The sequence below is a fragment of the Alexandromys fortis genome, unplaced genomic scaffold, assembly GCF_014885135.2.
Source record: "Alexandromys fortis isolate MF-2015 unplaced genomic scaffold, M_Fortis_MF-2015_v1.1 scaffold_206, whole genome shotgun sequence".
NCBI classification, from domain to species: domain Eukaryota; kingdom Metazoa; phylum Chordata; class Mammalia; order Rodentia; family Cricetidae; genus Alexandromys; species Alexandromys fortis.
In genome coordinates, this window is record NW_026068097.1 from 188,928 (window position 1) to 211,658 (window position 22,731).

Sequence of the window (22,731 nt, forward strand, 5' to 3'; positions counted from 1 at the left end):
CTGTCTATGCATAGATGAATATCACACATGCACACAGCATAGACATGTGCAAAGACCTTTTTTTAAAAAAAATTATATATATAAAAGAAATTGGCAAACTTGCTTTGGTGTACCTTACATCCTCTCTCACTTTTGAAATTCTACTCAGGAAAGAGCTTGGAGGAGACCCAAACTGGATAAACATCACCATGGAAGCATTAAGGGGTCTTTGGGAGACCCTGACAGGGCTAGGAAAAAGCTGAACCAAGATGGGAGGCTTTTGAGAGAGGCTTTGTTTAAAAACAAACTGGGTAAGCTATGGCAAAGATTCCTTCATCTTGGGAGTTAAGCAAGTTGGGGAATGGAGGATATCACACCTCTTTCCTCACCCCATCCCTAAAGTCAGTTTTATAGTAAGGCATACAGCACATAACAGTGTAGTTGGTCATGTTAGGCCTATTGCAGGGCTATAAACTCCTCCTGTGTCTGAGGCCACCTTCAGAAAATGGTTGGCAAGAATTTAGCAGAAAAATGCAACAGTGTGTGGCAAGCTCTGTCTATGTCAGACAAACTGACCCTAAGTTACTTATGACTCGTCTGACATGAAAAGGGCATAGCAACAGGAAAGCTGCTGGGAATCAAAAGGGGGATTTCTGCCTGTTAAATAGTCATGACAGAATCTGTGAGACTCAACTCCAGCTGCCCATACGACAAAGACTTGCCCAGCAAGGGCTTTACCAGCCCCAATGTGTGGTGAAAGGCAGGAACATGGGCTCTGTAATGGCTGCTGTACAGCGAAGGAAGCTTTGGGTTGAGTCTCAGTGGGCAAGTAACTGGTTTCAGTTAAGGGGATCAGAGAGAACTATAATTACAAAGCATGTTGCAAATGGTGACTGCAGAGTTAGAACTTTGGGGCTGAGGAGATGGTTCAGCCAGTGGAGCGCTTGCTGTGCAAACATGAGGACCTGGGTTTGGATCCACAGTGAAGCACATAGAAGCTGAGCATAGCAGCACATGCCTGTAATCTAATTTGGGAGTTTGATTAAGAACGGCCCCCATCCTCACCCTCTCTGAGGAGTGGATGGGGGTGAGGTGGGGGGAGCAGAAGGAGGGGAGGGAGTGGGAGCTTGGATTGGCATGTAAAATAAAAAAGTTTGTTTTAAAAAATTAAAAAAAGAATTGAAGTCTTTTTATTTAAAAAATGGCCCCCATAGACTCATATGTTTGCATGTTTAGTCATTAGGAAGTGGCACTAGTTGACAGGGACTAAAAGATGTGGCTTCGTTGGAGGAAGTGTATTTCTTGGGTGCCAGGCCCCATGGCTCTCTCTTTTCCTGCTGCCTGCAGATCCAGATGCAGAACTCTCAGCTACTTCTCTAGCACCCCGCTGCATGCCATCATGCTCCCTGCCGTGATGATAATGAACTGAACTTCTGAAACTGTAATGAAGCCCAATTAAATGCTTTCTTTTATAAGAGTTGGTCATGGTGTCTTTTTCTTCACAGAAATCCAACACTGACTAAAACATACAAGTACTGGGGTAGCAGAAACAGGTAGATTCCTGAAGCCCACTGGACATACAAGCTGAATGAGTGAGCACCATCTTTAGTGAAAAAAATGTCACAAAAAGCAAGGTGGAGGAACAATTAAGGAAGACACGTAGTGTCAACCTCTGACCTCTAGACACTTATGCACACACACACACGCACATTCACACGCACAAGCGCGCACACACATACACACACAGAGAGACCATACGAAAAAAAAAAAAGATTCCTGAAGAAGAAACTTTTATATCCAGCTAGTTCCACCTCAGAGCTGTGGGCAGACCAGCAAAGCAATTTCTAAACAGCCCTTCTAATCTGATTTATTTATTGGCTTAGGGTTCATGTTTCAAGGTCTCATGTTTTCATCAAAAGGCATTTGGAGATGTCCTGATGAGTGTAGGTTATAAAGAATGACTCTCTCCATCACTGGAATGTTTCAGTGTGACTTTACAATGTTTTTAATCTAGATTAACCCTAAACCATTGGCTCCTCTGCTTTCTTTTTAACATTTTTTATTGATTCTTTAGACATCATGTACCCCAATACCACTCGTTTCCCAGTCATTCAATGTCTACCCTCCACCTGTGTAGCCTCCCCTCCCCCCAAAAAAGAAAAACCGAACCAAACCAGTCTTTGCTCCTCTGTCCTCTGTCGTGCCCACCTCTCCACATATTAGTCGCCGTAGAGGTATTGGGAGCTGCGGTGTGTCACATAGTATATACCTTTTTGCCCAAACAGCTTTACTTGTAAATGCACACGTGTAATGTGTTGTCAGTCCGGTTTAAGGACTCTGGCTTCTGCTATACCATCAATGCTGGACCTTCACCAAAACTGCTTTTATGGATATCCTACTGTTGTCCCAGTCATGGAGATTCTGTGGCTATGGTTCTGCAGGACCAGTCACTTCTTGCACTCCAGATGGTCATTGATGGGGTAGGTGTTGGGGTGGGCTAACAAAAAGCTGTGGATGTAGGCCTGGGTGGTAGCTGAGTTGGGCAGTCTGGGCCTCCACCAGTACCCCCCCCCCCCCGCAGGTGAAAGGCAGGGCCAGCTTCCCGGAACCCACTGATGCCAGCACTCCTGCAACTATGCCATTATTTGTGCTAACTCAATACAGCTGGTAAAGGACAAGTTTGTCTTCTCCGAATGAGGAGGCCAGCAGAGGGCAGAGCCAGCTCTCCTGAGCTCATGCCACCCCGGCCAATTCTCCTGTGAAGGGCAGGGCCAGCTCTTTCAGGGCTGGCAAGGGGCAGGGCCTGCTCTCCTGTGCCCAGCAACTAGACCCCCCTACTTTCTTGCTCCATGCTCTGCACATCTACTTTGGTGGAGATGAAAACAAAAACTCTTGTATTTTATAAACAACACTTGTTTTGCTTTCGCCCCTACATACATAGGTGGAACTAAATGTTCACTTCATATTTTGGTATCATGATGATTTGCTCTTTCTTAAAGCTTTGGTTTCCAATGACTATGAATGCTTTTTGAAAAACTGTGAATTATTCAATGACAATGTTGCTAACTCCCTTCTTCTTCAGACTATGATGGATGTCCCATGTAGCACTGCGAATCTAATACAGAGGAAACAATGACCCACCAGAGTATTTGCTTTTTAGATCTTTATTTTGCCTTTTGCTATTTACATGTTTGTATTTCTGTATATTTTTCAGAAGCATAGTTTTATGCTTCTTCATGTTTCACTTTCTTGAAGTTAGTACTGGTCAAGGTCTTTTTCTCACAAGAATGTCAATGAATGAACTCACCATGGGCACCCAGTTATCTAGTGAAGCTCTGCTATTCTATGACCCTTGTAGGTTAGACCACCCAGGTCACCAAGCTATTGGTCATTCTCTCTTCTGGCTTTTCATTGTCTTGCTCCAATACCACTGCTGAAGATCTGTATGTATGTGACTTTACCATAATTTATATGCGTCCAGAATGTAACTGACTTAGTTGCCATGGGAAACATTTTCTGTTATTATCTAAAGACATCTACTACAGTACTGTGCAAAATTTGGTGCCTTTACCTTTGCTGATAATTTCTGATCCCAGGGATACTGTCTGGCATGATTGTGGGTGCAAATTCTGACACAGTTCTGTATGGATGACCCTGACCAGTTGGCATATTTTATAATGTAAGTATATCAGAGAGATACTTTAACATCCTTCTTCTCTCTCTTGAAGGCCCAAGATTGATATAGATTTCATATTAATCACACCATATTGTACAACAAACACAAACACACTGCACTTTTGATAGGACAAGTTACAATTACTTTGGATGCTGGGTTGTGGAGTAGCTAGAAAGTTCTGCTTACTACCACAGGGTATCATGCAGATGGAGTGCTTAGTGAATGCATTCAGTAGTTAATAGCTTGAAGGTGTAGCTACTGTATATACAGAGTAAGGAACCCTCATTAGGAATGGTCACAATCTTAGCAAAACTTGCTTCTGAGTATGCCAAGAGTTTGCAGCCTTGCTATTAACGAGGATGATACAAATTCTAAGAATACATTGCATGAACTTCACTAAGACCCAGCAGATTGTTGTTCTCTCTGCAGATACCCTACAGTGCAAATCAAACTGGACAGGAAACACATCACACATTTCTTTGACAAAATGACTCTTTGGAAAGACAGACAGCTGGTGTCCTGCTCAATTAGGGATTCTAGGGAAAAGGTAGGGGGAGGGCAAGACAGGAGAGTAGTAAAGTGGGTTGTTCTATCCCAGATTCAGTAAGGCTCCTCTTTCTGTCCATGCCCTTGGACTGGCTGAACCCCAGGAGCACTATTCAGATGCTCTGTACTTCCACAACCACTTGGAGTTGGGGGACACTGGGAAGGATATATAGGCAGCCAGATGGAGAGGTATGCCTGCATGGCTGAAAGGGAACTGGGGACAGCTGGAATCAGGCTTGACAATAGACGACACACCACACACAGAACACAAGGGGAGATCTGGCAACTTCCAAGTAAGACAGAGCACAGACGTGGGAAAACCAGAAGATTCAAGTTCCTAAAAAGTTGTCATTGCCAAATCTCCACAACACTTTGACACTTAAACTCACAGAATATTAATTGCAGTAGAGTTTAACTGCTTTCATTGCAGCACATTAGGGCAAAATAGTCTTTTTAGGGTATAAAATAGCTAGCTATATGAATATTTACAAGTGGCCTCTCTGCTCTTCCTCTGCTGCTCCTTTGTTCCTGTTACTCCAATTCCACTTTGTAACTTTGCTCCAATGATGTGTCCAACACTTCAAGATTATAGGGCTCCAAATTCAAGAACACAGCCAATGAATGCTCAGATTCTGGATGAGAGTGCTCTGTTCTCTCTTTAATCTGGTCCTCTTTGTGCTGAGTTCCCAAAATAAAAGAGGGAATCATTTTGGTAGTAACTTCCTTGTTTTGAGTTGTCTTAAAGTATGTGTGAGTGTGTGCATGTCTATTTGTGTGTGTGTGTGTGTGTGTGTGTGTGTCTGGCTATGCCTGCAAATTTAACTAGAAGCGTGGGTGCTTCTGATGTATGCATGTGTGATGATGTGAGTGTGTGGCTGGGTGTGTACGCATGAGTCTGGAACTGCATCTATGGGAAAATCCTTTTCTCCAATTTTCTGAACCCCTACCCCATTGTCTACACCTTATTTCTATTCCCAGTTCATCTTTTGACACCTTGCAGCACTCTCAGTTTATTCCACGGACCAATTATTCTCTAGCCCCAAGGCACTAATATTACCTCTTGGGACTATGTTCACTTGCTCTGGGTCTTCAGCACAGGACACAGCAGAGATGGGTGGAGGATGGGTGAGGAGTTGATGGAAACCAATAGACCCTGCTCCCTGCATCCCTAGAACTGGAAGGAAACTATTAGTTCAGCTAAACAAGACTCTCCCTACTGGGTCAAAACAGGTCACTAGAGTCCTGATGTTTCTACAAGAACTTCCAACAGGGAATATATGTGATTTTTGATATATGTCCTTTTACACCAACTAAACACAGGTATACAGACATACACTTTCTAGAAATGTACATATCATGCATTCACCTGTGCTAATAATGTAAGTACATATGTACAAACTGACACTCTCATAGATACATACACATAAATTATTCACCCACACAATGCAGATATACATTCATACATACTAACATATATTTACACTACTCTAGTGCTATTCAGCTTCTCAAATGGCTATATGGCACTAGACCTACTTGGATGCATGCACACTCATCTCCAGGGATACACAGAAATGTATAAAAACAGAAGTACAGTTAAGGAGGTGGGTGGGCAGTGGGGTATAGGGCAGAAGGAGAGGCTGCCTATAGAGGAAGGGGGGGGAACAGATTGAGTGCTTGGCAAAGCCCCCTCATGACCTCCATCAATGAGCTGGGACTTCTTGGCAGATCGGTGTGCAGGTTCATCCTACTATCATCAGGAGCCCTGTTGAGTAGGCGGGGCCGTATTCTTCACCTGTTCAGTCCATGTTCAGTGGCTGCTCAGTAGCCTCTTCCTACAGAGATGCTCTAGGTGCTGTCTAGTGATCTTGGCAGCCTGGCAGGCAGATTCTGTAGGGTGTCCCTTTGAGCAAAGGGAAGGGGCAGCAGGGGAGTGCATCAGCTGCGAGTTAGGCAGAGAAGGAGAAAGAACAAGCATCCATAAGCATGGCACAAAAGCTCTACTTTGTCCTTGGAACACTGGGGACAAGGTGCTTTGTCTTCCCTGGCTCACAGGGCTCCTGTGAGGATCCAACGATGTGATGGCTCAGGGAGCTCGTTGACACTTATTATGCACTAGACAAACAAAAAGGATTAGTATATAGATTCATAATAGTTGTCCATATGCTATCCTAGGCCAGTGGTGAAATATCAAGTCTGAACTTTCTCAACTAGTGCTTACTCACCAAGTGCTTTGACTGTAACTAGTAATCAACTCAGCAATCAATAGAAAGCTAACTCCTACCTGAACAGAAGTACCGCGTCCCTACTGTCAGGCAATGCAAAGTAGAAATACAGACATGAGAAGGTCTAATAACTTTAAAGGGAGCATCTGAACGCATACAAACTCCAGTCTGGCACCGCCCCCTTGTCCTACCTACTCTGGCTAGAAGCATGCATTCTCCCTTCCACTGCTGTGTCTCTTTGCAGTTCCTCCCACCTGCCCTTCCCACTCCTGTACCACAATTCCACACTCAAAGTACAAGGCACTTACAAATGTTTTCCAACTTTCCTTTTGTCAGCATATCCAAGCCATGCCTAGCCCCTCCTTTGTGTACCCCAGGCCAACTTGGCTTGACATCTCCCAAAGCCCCTTTTAGCAGGCGGACAAGGTGCCTGATGCCCATAGGGAGAAAAAAAAAAAAAAGCGATGCCAAAGCAACGTCAACACCTTGAGGGGACTGAAAAGAAAGCTCCCAGGAATGTCTGTGAACTAGGCTCAGATTCTCCTCATTCCTCAGCCTGGCTCTTCTCTGTCCTCTAAACATTTTTAAAGGCATTTCTAGGCTGATGGACTGTTCAAAGTGTTTGAAAGGTAGTAGTCTTCTGGCAGGAGGAAATCAATGTGCAATTTATCTTCAAGTCCTCCTCAATCCCTTACCCTCTGGCTACATGTTCTCTCCATTTCCTCTCCACCTCATAATAAAGAAAAGGGCCTAACAGGTTTGATTGCCCTAACAACTGCCAGGTAAAATGAACAACGGGAAGCGGGAAAAACAAAACTGAAGGAACTATGAAGGAAACACATGATAGTATCTTTGCTGCTGTGGGGGTATAGGAAACTAATAGATGTGGTACAACCAGTAAACCACATTGAACAACCCAAAGGAAAGAGGGAAGAGGAAACGGGACCACCTATCAACCTTCGGGACCAGGTTAGGCTTAAAGATCTGTAAAGAGATCCCTTCACTGAAGGAGCACCCAGGGCTTGGGGGACAACTCTCCTCAGACTCTGAGCTACGATCCTTCTCTCGGTCACAGGCCATGAGCTCCTCATCAGTAAGGCTCCAGGTACTGTCAGCTTCCGCCTTGCGTGGTTCATCAAGGCCAAGCCAGCTGCTCTTGATACTGATGTCATCCTGTAAGCTCTCAATCTTATCAAGGTCCCAACTTGCTTCTTGCACACACCTCTGGCCACTGGGGAACATGAGCCTTCCACTGGGGCTGCTGTCATGGCCATGGCTTTCATCAGAACTTAGGCTCTCTTCAGAGTCTTCGTCATCACAGGCCTCAGGATGGTTGCAGATTTCGATGGGGATAATGCTGTCATTAGTGAGGAAGCCATGCAAGTGGATGGTACAGTCATTCAGTGTTTGCTGAGAGGTGGAGGGCAGATCACTCAGACTTTCTCCAGTGGCCAGTTGCGCCTGGATTGAGGTGCAAGACAGTGGGTTGAGGCTTTCCGAGGTAGCCAGTTGGGCCTGCTCTGAGGTGAACACCAAGGATCCAAGACTTTCCTGACTTGCCAGATGAGCCTGCATGGGGCTGTCAGGAAGGGGAGCAGCTCTGTCCTCCACTCTGTCTTCCACATTAATCAGGCCATCCTTGGAGAAAATAATGGACAAGCTGATCAGTTTCATATCACCTAGTGGACATGAATGGGGGAAGAGAAAAAGGAGGGGACTTTCCTGTTTAGTGCTTGCAAGGCTACTGTTTGATGTCTTTGATAACCTGTTGGGCTCTCTGGCATGCTCAAAGGGGTTGAGAAACTGGACCAGGAAGTTGTTTTAGCATGTAGAGAATGCCATAGCTGCATCACAGCAACTGCCTCTCTGGGGTACAGTTCTGGCCTCAGGAGTCCCGTGTGCTATATGTGGGCTTCTTAGGTAGGGTGAGGCTGGGCTCTCTGCAAAGGAGCCGTGTTGCTGGGCGTCCATATATATCCCAAAGCAAAAGTTTGTTCTCAGGTATCTGAAGTGCTAAGAAGGAAATGTTTGAAGACTAGCTTCTCTGGTATCTGTCTTTCTCGGCCTCACCTTCCCCTTTTGCTTTGTCACTTGTGCTAAAAGCCTATAAAATGGAGCAAATTTAGCTCAAAGATCTAGAGAAATCAAGTTCTGACTTTTTTTTTGCCTTATTATATCAAATAATGACCAGCTATAGATGAGTGTGGGCATGCATTTCATATACAAGTAACATATGAAGATTAAAGCAACTGTGAAACTTGCAAGGGTCAAGTGCTAAGCCTAGGCTGAGGATTTGACGAGGGAAAGCTGGCTGTCAGTCAAAATGTCAAACCTGCACGTTTTCCACCACCACTTCTTGGTAGCGGTATCGGGCAACAACCCTCCTGGGCTTCTTGCATCTCCTGCGATTGCGTCGAGGTCCTCGGCTGAAGAAAAGGTAGTTGATGTAGACATACTCCAGCAGGGACAGGAACACGAAGAACAGGCACACAAGGATGTAGATGTCAATGGCTTTGATACAGGAAATATGGGGGAGTTTATCCCGCATATGTGAGTCGATCGTAGTCAGGACAAGAATAGAAGATAAGCCTATGAAAAAGACAGTACAGGTTTGGTCTTCCTTGATAGCTGCGGTTTTTAGCAAGTCTACACCCCAGGCTGATTTCTCTGCATCAAGTTCAAATTCCTAGCCATGGTTAAAGTACTTTACACCTCTAGTTCCATATAGGCCTTCTTTTAGTATCTGAAGAGGGTTTCTAAACCCTAAAGTATCGCACATATTTGTACTCCTAAAGGAAAAGATAGAGCAATTTGCCCTATAGAAGGCAAAAACAACCCAAAAAGCCTAGTATCCTAGGCTGTTCCTTGCTTAAAACATTTCTTGCCTCCCTAAACTTAGACCTGAAATTCGAGGTCTTCCCAGTTCTGCCTTTACTTTTTTTTCTAAGCAAAACGGCTCAAGTTTCTTCCCGAGATGGTGATACAAAGGACTTACCAATTGTCACCCTGGCTGCAGAGGAATCATAGTTCATCCAAAATGATATCCAGGAGAGAATGGTGGTGAGGACCGTGGGCCAATAGACCTGCACAAGGTAGCTGCGGACTTCCCTCTGAACTTCGAACTTCACTATCAGGCGCATGTAGGAGCCTGTAAGAACACAGTGCTGTAAGCTCCATGTGGTACAGCAAACTAGCTCTAACCCCCATTCTGCCTTACTCATTCCACATGGGATATTTTCAGGCAGCAGACAGATGGAGGGTGAGAGGCCAGCCCTGTGAAGAGCAGGAATCGTTTCCAGCTGTAGAGTGTTGTGAACCTGCCCAAGCCTTCCACATCTATTCTCCATCTGTAGGGGTAAGCCATTAGCCACTAAGGCTTTATCAATGGAGAAGGAAGATGTGTTCAGAACCACAGGAATGGTAACGGAAGGAGCCAACTGCAAGGATCAAAGGCAGATGCCCAGAAGAGTTTGTAGTGGTGTAAAGGGGACAAAACACAGGAGAGAAAGAGGGGTTCTGGCCCACCTGTGTAGAAATACACCTCCTTGCTAGTAATTGTTCTCCCCAGGTAGGTGAACTGAGGGATGTGCAGCTCATCAGTAATGTGGATGGCATTCTCATCTTCCCAGGATAATACAATGTCTTCCACAGTATAGCCATCTGGGAGGGGAAACAAAGAGTTAATCTCGGCAGATTTAACTCCACAGCAGTCTGGGAAAACCAAAGCATAGTTGGCATTTGGATTTTGGAGGGCTCTTTTGTGGTTTGCTGAGGGTGAGCCTGGAGGATTCTGAACACTTGCAAAGAGAGTTTTTAGGCAGGAAGGAATGTGTAGCCAAAAAGATGCTACAAATTTTTACCCACAAGTATGTATAGTTTTTCAGTTGAATTGACTAGACCATAAAGACCACGTACTCTCAGATGCCAGATATATATAACTGTCAGTTTCTTACGTAGCCATCGTTCATCTGCCATTTATCTACTGCTTGTGGACACGCTTGGGGAGAGCTATGGGAGTGGAGAGCAGAGGGGCTGTGCCGGTCCTCTCAGTGGCAACTCTGCCTGTGCTTTTCTGACTCCAGCAGCCCCGCACAGTGACCAAGGGGCCACAGGAGAAGTACGTACAGCTCTCCACCTCCAGTTTGCAGGCTTGCTTGTCCAAAGGGAATTTTTGCAGATCCAGGGAACAGGCTGCTGTTGTGGTGAGTCTGCCAAAGAAAACAAAAAGGAAGGGAAAAACAATTCAAGTTCACTGCTAAGGATTCTACAGGGTGGGAAGGCAAGAGGTAGGTGGAGGATTGACCCATGTGTATGAAATTGGGGGAAGGGAGAGAAAGATATAAAATTGGAATTTGACAAAGAATCACAAGATTTGGCAGAGCTGAAATAAAGAGCAGATATATGTCAGGTCAGAAAAACCATAGAACATCAGAGCAGGAAGGGCCCTTGAGAAAACAATATAAAGACAGAAAGACTTGTGCTTGTTAAAGTATCAGCAAGGCTGTTGAGAGGACACTGCACACTATGTGCAATGTCATGAGGCTACATAGCTACAGAGGCAGGTATGTGGTGTGCACCCAGGCCTGCCTTTGACCGTATCCACATCCATGTCAGTGGTGAGGGCCTTTGTCGCACCAAGAGCTAGAAAGATGCCAGAGGGCACAAAATGCCTATCAATGAAGTGCCCAGCCAGTGCTGACAGTAGATACAGCCAGAATAAGCATCAAGTTGCTATGCTATGTACCCAGGAGAAGAATCTGAGAAAATGCCCTTGGAGGAGCCAGGGAGGTGCTTGTGTTTGAAAAGGACATAATTAAAAAAGCTCTCTGCTGTCCCATATCATATCTGTCCCACCTATTTTTCTTCCCTTCCCATCTGCTAACTTAGTTTAGTCCTCGTCAATTCTTGTAGGAATTTCAATTTCGGACTGGGTAGTGAGTGAGTAGTATGTATATGTGTGTGTACTTCCCTCTTTTTTAAAAAATGAATTTCCCAAGTATTATTTGTCAGCCAATGCCTTCTTTACTTTAAACAAGAGTGATTTCTGATCAATCAATTGCATTGGTATTTAATGGCTCCATGGAAATGTGGATGGAGGAAGAAGGAAGGAATAAATGGGGAGGGAGCACTCTAGAGTAAGAGAAACTTATAGTTAGACCTATAACAACCTGTCAAACAAACTATGGTATCCACTACCAGGAACCATTTTCTGGGCTAAGATGACCTCTCAGCTTGCCTTTACTGACAATCTGTTTGAGCTGAAACTGTGAAGTCAGCTTTGGTGACTGCACTATTGCAGACAGACCAGTGAAGGCTAGCAGTGTGCATATGTTCTGTGTGTAAAGAGAGCAGGGGCTCAGAAGCCCCGCCCTATCCCGCTCCCTGCTTTAGCTCCTCCCTTCTCCTGACACCCTGCCTAGTGCAAACAAGAGGCAGGCAGGCAGGTGGAGCACCTTCTTCACTGCACAGGCTTCAGTGTTCATCAGTCTCCCTTCCTCAACGATGGAGGAAGAGGTCTTTTGGTCCAGGGAATCAGGATTTCTTTTTTTAAAAAAATCTACATGATAATTACATAAAATTAATAAAACCACTATTTTCTTTCATAAATGGCAGGCGATGTTGTAAATTTCTTTCTTTATTGTCCACAAAATAAAGTAGCTTTGTTCCCAGTGTGCTTGGATTCCTTAATACAACCTCCCTTTATAGGGCACATTTGAAAGGGCAGAAGTTGGTTATAGCATCTAAAATGGGACTTCATACTTTTTACCAATTTAGCAAAAGGGAGACATTTGCATCAGGAATTGGAAAGCATGTGAAAGTGTGCAAAGTTTCGACTCGTGGAAAAACAGGAGGAGCAGAAGCCAAGGTGCAGGGACAGGGCAGCCTAGGATGCCTGTGGCAAACTTTGAAAGTATATGTGCACACAAGGCAGATCTGGAAAGCAGGGATCTCTTCTAATGTACCTGTGGGATACACAGTAGGAAGAAGGAAGCTTGCTGGGACAGTCCAAGACTGTTATGTGAACTCACCGGATGCCATATCGCACTGTCCCATCTGGGTGGAGCTGAAACACACGATTCTCCACAGTTACATCATGTACAAAGGTACTTTTGCTATTCACAAAGTAGCAGTCAGGGACCCACAGCTTCTCGTGCATACGATAGTCCAGAGTCAGGTTCTGGTTGGTCTCATAGTATGCTAAGCGTGTGTCCTTCCAGGTCTGATGCAAAAACATAGTGATTGTGTAGTCCTGGGTAGAGATAAGTAAATGACAGTTGCCAGGTTGTCTAGTTCTCTGTCTACTGTGTACACAGATTATATGTGCACACATACATATGTGCTACTATATGGAACACATCATACAGATGGGTGCATAAAACATAAACATTTAATAAAGAACAGCAAAATGAAGCTTCTTTAACTAATTCCTAGGTTAAGAAACAGAACATTACCAATAACTTTCAAGTTCCAATGTGTCCCTTTCAGAGAACATTTCCCACAACCAGCAGGAAACATTCATTATTCAAGATTTATGACACTACTTATTATGCTTCAGATTAGCGTTTCATTGTCTCTATGTGTAGTTGTAGAAACAGCGCTTATTTGGACTTCTTTTTAGAATGTTATCTGACCAGAACCAAACTCTATGTCTGGAACCTGTCCCCCAACCCCCTCAATATTGTATTTGTGAAGTCCATTCAAGTTGCTGTGTATAACTATAATTTGATCTCTTGTATTCCTGGAGAATATTTCCACATATAAACACACAATGTATTTATTTGTGTAAAAAAACAACATACATGCTCAAACCAGGAAGAAATAGCAATGACAAAGTGAAAGTGGCCATTTGCATCCCTGCAAAAGTTGAAAATAAGCGAGGGTTAGCGGTGCAGGTCAGCTGACCAACATCGGCAGCATCTGACTCCAGTTTTAGGCAATCTGATATGTATATAGTGGGCTCTCACTGTGAGTTCATTCTGCTATTACTAACAAGGTCGAGTATTTTCTTATATGTTCATCCACCATTTAGTTTTCTTCACAAAAGTACAGCTCTCATTCATATTTGCTGATTATTTTTGATTGCTTTAAAATATTCTTATCAGTCTCCAGGCATTTGCATATTTTGAATCCCTGCTCTCTGTGTTGCACATATGTCTTCCTACTCTGAATTATCTTTTCACTCATCACAGTAGCTTTGTTTTGTAAAACTGAAGTTTCAAAAATTTTGGCTATACAGAATAGTCTCTATAGAACATCAAATACCAGTATTTGTTTTGATGGTTTGTAACTCGTGTGTCTTATGAAATAAATCTTTACCTATCCTGCAGTGCAACTATAGTGTGCTATTAAAACTTCTAAAAGCTCCATAGATTCTTTTCCCCCCACAGGGCGGTGGTGGCGCACGCCTTTAATTCCAGCACTCGGGAGGCAGAGGCAGGCGGATCTCTGTGAGTTGGAGAACAGCCTGGTCTCCAAGAGCTAGTTCCAGGACAGGCTCCAAAACCACAGAGAAACCCTGTCTCGAAAAACCAAAAAAAAAAAAAAAAAAAAAAAGATTTTTTTGAGTTAATAATCTACATGTCACTGAATTTTTAGATATGCTGTGATATGGGCCTTCAATTGACTTTTTTTTCTGTTTCAGAGAGCTACCATGTGAGTTCTGTCAAGATCAGAACAATTAGAGTTGGCTTACGACTATGCTTCTTGTCCCTTGTCTCCAGCACCATGATTAGAACCTATAGACTTACCATATTTATTTCTGAGATCTGTTCAATACTGGAGACATAGATAGATACAGACACGGGCACAGGGGCACCTACAATACAGGAAGACACAACCCATGAACATTTGGGTAAAGGTTAAGACCCAGTTGTCTAGGCTAAAACTAGCTTTGATGTTTGCTGGCTGGGTAAGTCACCTAACTTCTCTGAGCCTGAGCTTCCTCGTGGGTCAAATGGGGATAATGCTATCTATCATAGCTAATGAAGGTCAAGTGCTTAGGGCAAGGCCTGGCTCGTGCTATGCTGAGAGGAAGGTATAAAAAGCAACACAAAAGGAAAATATGTACGAAGCACTCCGTTCTAACTGCTTTCTGATAAAGAACTGAAACTCAACAAGCCCAGGAAAAGAAACTAAGTTTCATGTTTCTGGGTGAGTGAAGGTGAGCATGCTTGCTAGTGAATTGGGAAATGTGTTCAGAGTCATGTGAATGTGTCCACATGTGTGTGAGCACATCTATGTATGAGTGAGTGTGTGGCATGTTTGTGTGATCCAGTGTGTTATGTGGGAGACAACACAGGAGAGAGTTCAAGTGCGAATGAAATATGAGGGTATTTATCCCGAGGCAGCAAACACGTGACTATGAGTGTCGTGTGAAGGAACATGTAGGAATGTAAACATGTTTGTTTCAGTAGGTTATGTGGAAGTAGCCTTCAAGCATACGCCAACATGCATGTGAGTGTATGGCCTGAGTACAGCCGCATGTGAATGAGTGTGTGATCTTGTATGCTCATCTGTAGGTGTCTGTGAGCTTGCCTGTTTGTGTGAATGAATTTGTATTTGTGCGTGAATGTGTTTATACGGCAGTGACAACATGAGCATGTGAGTGAGTGTGAGTGTGTTTCTGTGGAAATGTGAGTGGATGTGATAGTACTAGAGTACACTCAACAGATGTGGTCAGATGTTTCTGAGTAAATGAATGTACGCACATGTCTGTATGTCTGTGAGTGTGTGTGTGTGTGTTTCTATGCATCTATTTGAGTATGTGGAGTAGATTGAAAATATGTTAGTATCTCTGTGAGTCTAGCATATGTTAGTGATATGTGAGCAGGTCAATGTGTGATGAGGATGTGTCATTCACTGTGTGAACTTGTTGTGTATTGTGGGATGTCTTCATGTTTGTGTGTATGAAAACATGTTAGCATTCTCACATGTTAGTAAATGCAAAAGTATGTGTGTATCTTAATGTGGATGAGCACCCTTTCAGCTTGTCAGTGAATCTGAGTGTATGTGAGCATATTTGTGTGAGAGAATATGCGTTTTATTTGATGTGATTGTGGTCATGTGTGATGCTGTAAGCATGAATGTGTAAGGTGTCAATGTGTATAAGTAAATTTGCTAGTGTGATTGAGTCTGTGGGCATATAAGAGTGCACCAATCTGTACCATGTTCATCTGTGTATGAACATGTCAATGTTTGTCCACATGTGGGAGTGAATTACTGAGTGGATGTTCATGTAAGCAAATGTAAATGTGAATGAATTGTGTGGTTGTGATAATGAGTGTGATAATGTTTAACATGACATAATTTATAGGTATATTTGCATATATGACCATGTTTGTGTATTAATGTGCTACTGTGTATTAAAGTGAGTGGATTTTTAAAATATACATATGTGCACACTAACGTTTATATATACATGTGAAAACATGTGAGTGCTGATGATTTGTCAATGTGTCAGAATATTTATGTGTATATATATGTATGAACATGTTAATATATTTGCTCTTAAGTATGAATGTATTTGTGTGTTTGCATGTGGATATAAATGACTAAGTGTGAGCATATTTGTGTTGAGTGAACATGTGATCAAGTGTGTTCATATATAGGTGTGCTTGTGAACTTGTCTGTATGTAGAGATGTATTTGCTTGCATGTGTGAATATGTTTTCATGACAATGAACATGTGAGCATGTTGATAAGTATGAGTAAGTTCATGTATATGTTTGATTGTGCGAACTAATGTGTGCATTTATGTGTATAAATACATTTTTGTGATTATTTCTGATGCTTGTACATGATCAAGTATTTTACTAATATATATGTGTATGTATGGCCATTTTTATGTGTGTTAATGTATGAGTTTAGGTCGTGTTTGTGCGTGTGTGTTAATGTGTGCATTTTAGTGAGTGTCTTCATGTTTTTGTATGTCTATGTGAGTGAATTCATGAGTGTGTTTATGTGAGTGAATACTGCGTGATGGTGATTTGATTAATGTGCAAGTGTTGCTGAGTGTGTAATTGTATGTTAGTGTTCAGCTCCCTAATATTTTTCCTTCTTAGGCCTGTGTCCATTTGCAAGGCTCAAATATTCTCATGGTTGTGAAAACAGTAAGCTGTTAGATGCGATGGAGAAATATAATTTACTATTCTCTCATCAGCTTCCAGCAAACTGTATTACATCACACTGCTGTTAGGGAAATATGTGTACATGTGATGCTAGCAATCCAGCCTGCTGGTTTCTCTGCAGGCTGATTGCCTAGAAGCTGAGCTGGAGAGAGGAAAATGTGTTATTTCAAATCCAGTGCTTCAAAGGGAAAAGTGTTCTGGGGGGATAAGTGTGTGTATGGCAGCTGAGAAGCAAATGGGGCTCTGTTAGGGCACAGCCCAGACTCCAGCACTCAGGGCTATTGTGAAAAGCCCCAGGAAAATGTGATGTAGTGATAGAGCTTCCTCCAAACATCATGTTTGATTGCTGTCTTTCAGGCTGCTCTCCCCATACTTTTTGCAGATGGCAGTTACGTTAGCAGGCAACAAGCCCCAGAAAGTCCCAGAGAAGCCTACATTCCAGCCCCTTTCTCTAAGACATGTTTGCCAGCCCCTTCCTCCAAGGTCTGGCTTCTCTAGACCAAGCTAGTGCTGTCTGTTCTTATGGGAATGCTATGGAGCTAAAGGGACAGAACAGAAGCCTGCCAAAGGGCTCTTAGTTTAAAGGGAGGTAGGGACTGAAATGCAGTGTATATTCTCCTTGCCAAGGCATGATCTGGCACAGGAACACAACCAGAGGAAAGGGACATTGTTGTGATTTCTCTACCTAAGAAGGGGCCGCCTTACAAACTAGCTAAGGTAGCCCGTGGCAAAAAATGCTTCATGCCTTCCTTGACTGTACAATGTTGGATATCTGTGACATGTTCCTGTGCTTGTGAGAGAGGGAGTCAGGACCATTCTTATGTGTGAAGATTAAGCCCTAAAACTATAATATATATAACTAAAATGTAAATATAGAGGGGTCTCTGTCTATTAGGAGACTATACAGGGAGCTGGGGTTCCCTAAACCCTGAGTGCTTCAGCCTGGCAATGGGTCTTCTGCCATATTTCTGCCATGTAATAGTCCCAGCCTTACAGCCTATAGTGTTTCCTTCTGTTTAAATGGCAGGTAGTCCTAAGTTATCTTTGTCTCCTCTCTCTACAGCCTCCATCTGTTTGGCAAAATCAATGTAGGGGCCCATATTTTACCAGATGCTACAGCCTGGCATGATCATAATACTTGATGTAACGTGAGTGATAGTGGCAAGGGCCATCAGGCCTACTGTGGACCAACTGTGCTTGCCAATACCCAGATATGCACTCTTGCCTCTGTCCCCCTCTTAGTCTGGGATACTGCAGGGAGGGCAGCCTGAGCCTGAAACAGTGGGGAGTGTGTGCTCATTGCATGCAGATGACTATTGTTTGGCTTTTGCTGACAAACATTAGACTAAGAAAGAGGCAATAAATAAATAAATAAATAAATAAATAAATAAATAAATATCAATTTCCCTGCTATCCTCTGAGGCTTGGCACAAATGATTCAAAGCTAGTACCATGTAAGTGGTATTAACTGTGCTTCACCACCTGCATTTCTATATTCCCCCTTCCCTTGAGGATCCGCATGGAAAAGGTGCCACCACTGTGACCTCAGTAGCATAAGGGTATTATGTGCTTCTGCTTTTGCCAACCTGGTTTCCCATTCAGCCTCACTTGTGTCTTCTGCCCTTGCAGAGTGGAGGAAAGGGAAGCACCAGCTAATAGTCTCACTTCTTAAATTTAGGGCCAAGGGAAATCATTGCCTTGGTTTTCAAGGTGGCACAGTATTTTAGAAGACAGTTGCCTATGAGCACAAATGGGAATCATTAGTGGTGATTACTCATGACTGCATCCCATCCTAGAGGAAGCTGCCCTGCATTATAGCTCCTTCTGCTATCTTCAAGCTGAAAATTAACTAACCCCAATTTAAAGCACTTTTTCTTTTGTCTGTCCTTGGTTTGGGCTTCTTTGTCCCCGAATGATACTCCTATTGTGTAGGTTCTGGGTGTGGTCCGGGATAAGCAGAATCTGGCTTCTTGGAGACATATGTGCCAGCTTCCTTGTCACTCACCTCTGTGTTGTTGGAACTTTATTGTTAGTGGCCATCAGTCTGAGTTTTATGAAGAACACATGTGGTACAGTATACTAGCTGGCCTGAATTTGGTAGGAGCTGAAGAATTGGGAAAGCAGGATATTATGGAAGGGTCCCAGGCCTAGGTGGGTTAGGAGACAAAGGCAGAGAAAACCATGGCCTCAATTCTGAATTCTATGAGTTACTTAAGGGTGGCAACACCTTTGGCAAGGAGTAAGAAGGGAAAGAAAGTCACTGGCATAGAAAGGCTGGTCCATAGATGTATAAGGTACATTCCAGAAGACCTGAGGTTGGAGTCTCTGGGTGCTCCCTTGCAGGGCTTGGCAGACTCAAGAAGGTAGGATCTGGGGGGCAGAGGTATAGAGCCTGCTTAGCTTACGTGGTGGAACTGACCCTAATGTATCTAACACAAAAGCCTCTGGTGTCTGGATTTGCTTACCTCCAAAATTTGGTCTCAGTCGGACATCATATGTTGACAGCACCCTGTTCAAAATCTTTTGAACCACAGCTTCATTTGCACAATTTTTGCTGAAACACAGAAGCCTTGAGTAAATGCTGGTTGGCTAGTGGCCCACTTGCCAGTGGCTGGCTCCCCAGGAGCCAGCCGTGCTCCTGTACATATGCAAACATGTCCAGTCATATGTGTCTGTGCTCTCCCCTCCCTTCTTCCCCTTCCACAGTGAGTCAGCCAGAAGCACAGCAGTGACGCAGATTCTTTCCCTTCCCCTCCCCCTTCACAGCTTTAATCCAGAGGCTGGGGCCCAAGGCCTGGATCCCTGTTACCACGCAGAAGGTGTGGGCGGGAGAAAACGGCACCATAGGGGAGGAGGGAAAGTGGGCACATGAGACCCTCAGAAAACTGCACCATTTTAGTTCTCTGAGAAACTATACCTCGAAGTGCCCCCTGGATGCTGACAATCCTCTTTCCAGGGCTACCTCATTGCCCCAGGAAGTCAGTTCCCATCCGCAAGTGTCCCTCCCCCCCAACCCCCAGCTGAGCTCATGTTTTCTACTTTACCTGGTCTGAGCAATCCCCGCCCCCATTTATGTCATTCTTGTGCCTGAGAACTGGCATATGACATATGACACAGAGAGAGGTGGGGGTAGGGAGAGAGAAAGTGTCTTGCTCATGTAGCATAGATTTATGGCCCTCATGGAACTAAACCATTTCAGATTCCTGGGGTTTAGAGCTGCCTTCGAAAAGATCTATCCTGGGAGCAGGCATCTTACTCACTACGCATGTGCTTTCAGCCTAGATGTTTCTTAGGTGAGCACATGGAAGTGAAAGCAGCTCAGCTGCATAAAGCTGGCCTTTCCACAGGTCTCTGAGATGCTCATTGAATCCATCCAGACTTTCAATCCCCAAAGGGCTTTGAAATGACGACAGGCCCCAGGCGTCACTATCACTATGACTGTTTGGATCTTTGACGCATTGTCCCTGCAATGTCTGTCTCTCTGGTGTGTGTGTGTGTGTGTGTGTGTGTCCCTCCATCTCTCCTTCACTTCCCCCCACCCCCATACGTGTTCAATGACGCAGTTGGGTTGAGAGCACTGCAGGACTGCCTGCTGGAACCTTGCCCAGCTTAACCCCTCCCCCTTTATGAATCCATGTTTATTTCTATTTTGCCACTTAAATTATTTCCTCATTTCCCTCAATCATAAAATTTAATTTTGTAACATTTCAAAGTATGCACATGAATTATTTACAAATTAAAGAAATACATTCCTGCCTGTTGCTGTCCACAGAATTTCCCATGTGTTAGCACTCCAGATCTGTAGCCACAGCAAATACACGTTTTTGTGTGTGTGTGAGTGAGAGAGAGAGAGATCTACCTGTCAAGGATGACGGTTTATCCCCTCTTCAGATACTTGCAGACCTAAACAAACTTTAAATCAAACACAGAGAAAATCTGAAATCTTCAAATGTTTTCATAGGAGTAAGCACAAAAGCTTACCCCTCTTAAGCTGGAAGGTTATGCCATTTACAGCTACTAATTTCACAGAATTAATCGTTTCAATCTGCCGTTTTTGAGAGAGAGAGAGATAGATAGATAGAGAGAGAGAGAGAGAGAGAGAGAGAGAGAGAGAGAGAGAGAGACTGCCTCAGCAAATGGACTAAAAATCTTTACTCAAACAGGTGTCTTTCTTGTCTGTTTTGCGAATTACCCATGTACAACCCCCACTCCCATGGGCTTCAAAGAATATAGATGGGAAAAGCTGCTTGGGACCTCAGTCCTTGAGGATGATCAGGTAGACTCTGGGGTGAGGGTGCTCCTGGCCTCACGGCTTGGGAAGGTGCAGCAGTAACAGGTGGGTTGAAGCCATGAGTATTATTTCACGGCTGTCCCCATACCTGCTTCATCCCCCTAGGCAAGTCCGATCCGAGTTCCCTGCACCCAGCCCGCTCTGTCCAAGAGACCGAAACCTTCTGCTTGTCCCTGTCCCTTCCATGTTCAGCTAGGATGGGCCACTTACCAGTTGAAGAGATCCAGGACGACTTCGGGCGTGCTGGAGGATGGCTCGGAGTGGAATTTCGGGGTAGGACTGGGGTCGTTGCTCTCTGCGAGCCAAGTCCTGATGAGCAGCAGGAGCACGGCAGCTCGCAGCAAGCCTCGGATGCCCATGGCTGCGGTGCTCTGGGAACCGCAGCGGACAGCTGGAAAAGCGGACAGGGTTAGGGTGGGAATGAGTCAGTAAAGGGCAAAGGGGGCGGGATCGCCAGCCCTTTCGCAGAATTGCGACCCTAAGGAGAGACCTGAAGGGAGCAGGGAGTGCGGGGTCTGGAGCCCAGAGCAGGAAAGAACAGCCTCTCAGCAGCAGCTCTCCCCGACGCAGCGGTCCACAGGGTGCGTCCGGCTGCTGCGAGGTGCGCTCCGTCTGCTACCGCTCTGGGCTGAGACTGGGTGCCGAGTGGGGCGGGCGCGCTGCTGGCTCCGCCCACTCCGACGGCAGCACCAGCGGAGCCAATCTCGCGGGTGCCAGGAGCCACACAAAAACACACGCGTTCGCCCCCCTTCCTGCCCCTTCAAGCCTCTGCAGTCGTCCCCGGACCAGCACCAGGCACCAGGTTAAACCATGTGAGAAGGAGGGGCTTACTGCATAGACTGGACTCAGGGGCTTCTGGCTCTAGGCCTCTTTGCAGAAGGGAAATATGTTTCTCTTAGAAGATTTTGTATCCAAGAGTAAGTATCTTGCAGTAAAAGAAGTGCGGCCATTAACTGTCACAGCTAGATATGCACTCTGAAACACTTGCACCTCTGGGGAATCAGGAGGTTGTTCACAGATCACTGACACTCCAGTAACTCAATGTGCTTAACCCAATGTGTTTGGCCTTTGACTGGGTTGATGGAATCTCTTATCGAGGGGTCTTAGGACAGAACTTTGACCACAGAGGATGGAAATTGTTTTCTTGGAACCTAATTTCCCAGAGAGTTATTCTTCTCGATTTTGGGTTCTCAGGGAAAACATATTCAGGGAGCTGAAAGTATTCACCAGCTGGAGGCTTCCTAAGGTGTGATTCATTGACATAGACAGGAAATGCAGAGTTGAAGTTAGATCCAGGCTGACACTATTAAAGGGGAAAAGAAGGCAAAAGTCAGTGTTTTAGATGTGCACCTGAGTTCAAAACACCATCACATAGAAGAGTCTGGGATTTTGTTAGAGGGTATTTATTGTTTCCCCTACCTGGACTGGAAGGGTCTCGGAGGCTATGGAATGGCTTCACACTATCCGCTGTATCTCAGCTTGGAGCCATGACAGAGCTAGTTCAAAAAGAGGCACCACAAGAGCCCCATGCCAAATGATAACACCAGGGGCACAGTCATGTTCACTAGCGCTGCACCTCCAAAGTCACATCCGTAGAAACACACCCTTTCTGCTCTCCTTCAGTACCCGGTGCCAGTTTTAGATTGCTTGAGCCCAGGAAAGCTTTCCTCTCATGGTTTGCTCAATGTCTTGCACACTAGCAAATTTAACTCTTTACTCTCCCTTCTTCCCCCACTGTTTCAGGAAATGGACATGAAGGAAAAAAGGAATGATGAGATTCACATGCCACTGATCACATATTCGAACGACTCAGCCCTACCTGTTCTCCTATTGTGAGTCTGTCACGTCATTCCTGATCATCCAGACTTCCTTTCAGAGATTCTCTCTGTTT

General features: G+C 44.5%; 1 protein-coding gene across 2 annotated transcripts; it reads right to left on the reverse strand.

The window, feature by feature from the left end:
• Positions 1 to 3,138: 3,138 nt before the first annotated feature.
• Positions 3,139 to 21,475, reverse strand: Gabrq (gamma-aminobutyric acid type A receptor subunit theta). 2 transcript variants are annotated; one of them, XM_050123623.1, is made up of 11 exons: positions 21,331 to 21,475; positions 21,051 to 21,231; positions 19,015 to 19,103; positions 14,172 to 14,239; positions 12,453 to 12,673; positions 10,549 to 10,631; positions 9,949 to 10,083; positions 9,419 to 9,571; positions 8,756 to 9,012; positions 7,646 to 8,061; positions 3,139 to 6,313 (listed from the first exon to the last, which is right to left on the reverse strand). In XM_050123623.1, the coding sequence occupies exons 2-11, from the start codon at positions 21,197 to 21,199 to the stop codon at positions 6,307 to 6,309; spliced, it is 1,578 nt and encodes a 525-aa protein (XP_049979580.1). In that variant the 5' UTR covers positions 21,200 to 21,231; positions 21,331 to 21,475; the 3' UTR covers positions 3,139 to 6,306. The 2 variants fall into 2 exon arrangements, with proteins under 2 accessions (XP_049979580.1, XP_049979579.1); XM_050123622.1 differs by having other exon boundaries at positions 3,139 to 8,061.
• Between the last annotated feature and the right edge of the window lie 1,256 nt (positions 21,476 to 22,731).

Coding starts and splice junctions, on each gene's coding strand:
- Gabrq (XM_050123622.1), bottom strand. CDS start 21,199: ATGGGCATCCGAGGCTTGCTGCGAGCTGCCGTGCTCCTGCTGCTCATC. Junction 12,674..14,171: donor AGATCTCAGAAATAAATATG/GTAAGTCTATAG, acceptor ATCTCTACCCAG/GACTACACAATCACTATGTT. Junction 10,632..12,452: donor ACAGTGCGATATGGCATCCG/GTGAGTTCACAT, acceptor TTTCTTTGGCAG/ACTCACCACAACAGCAGCCT.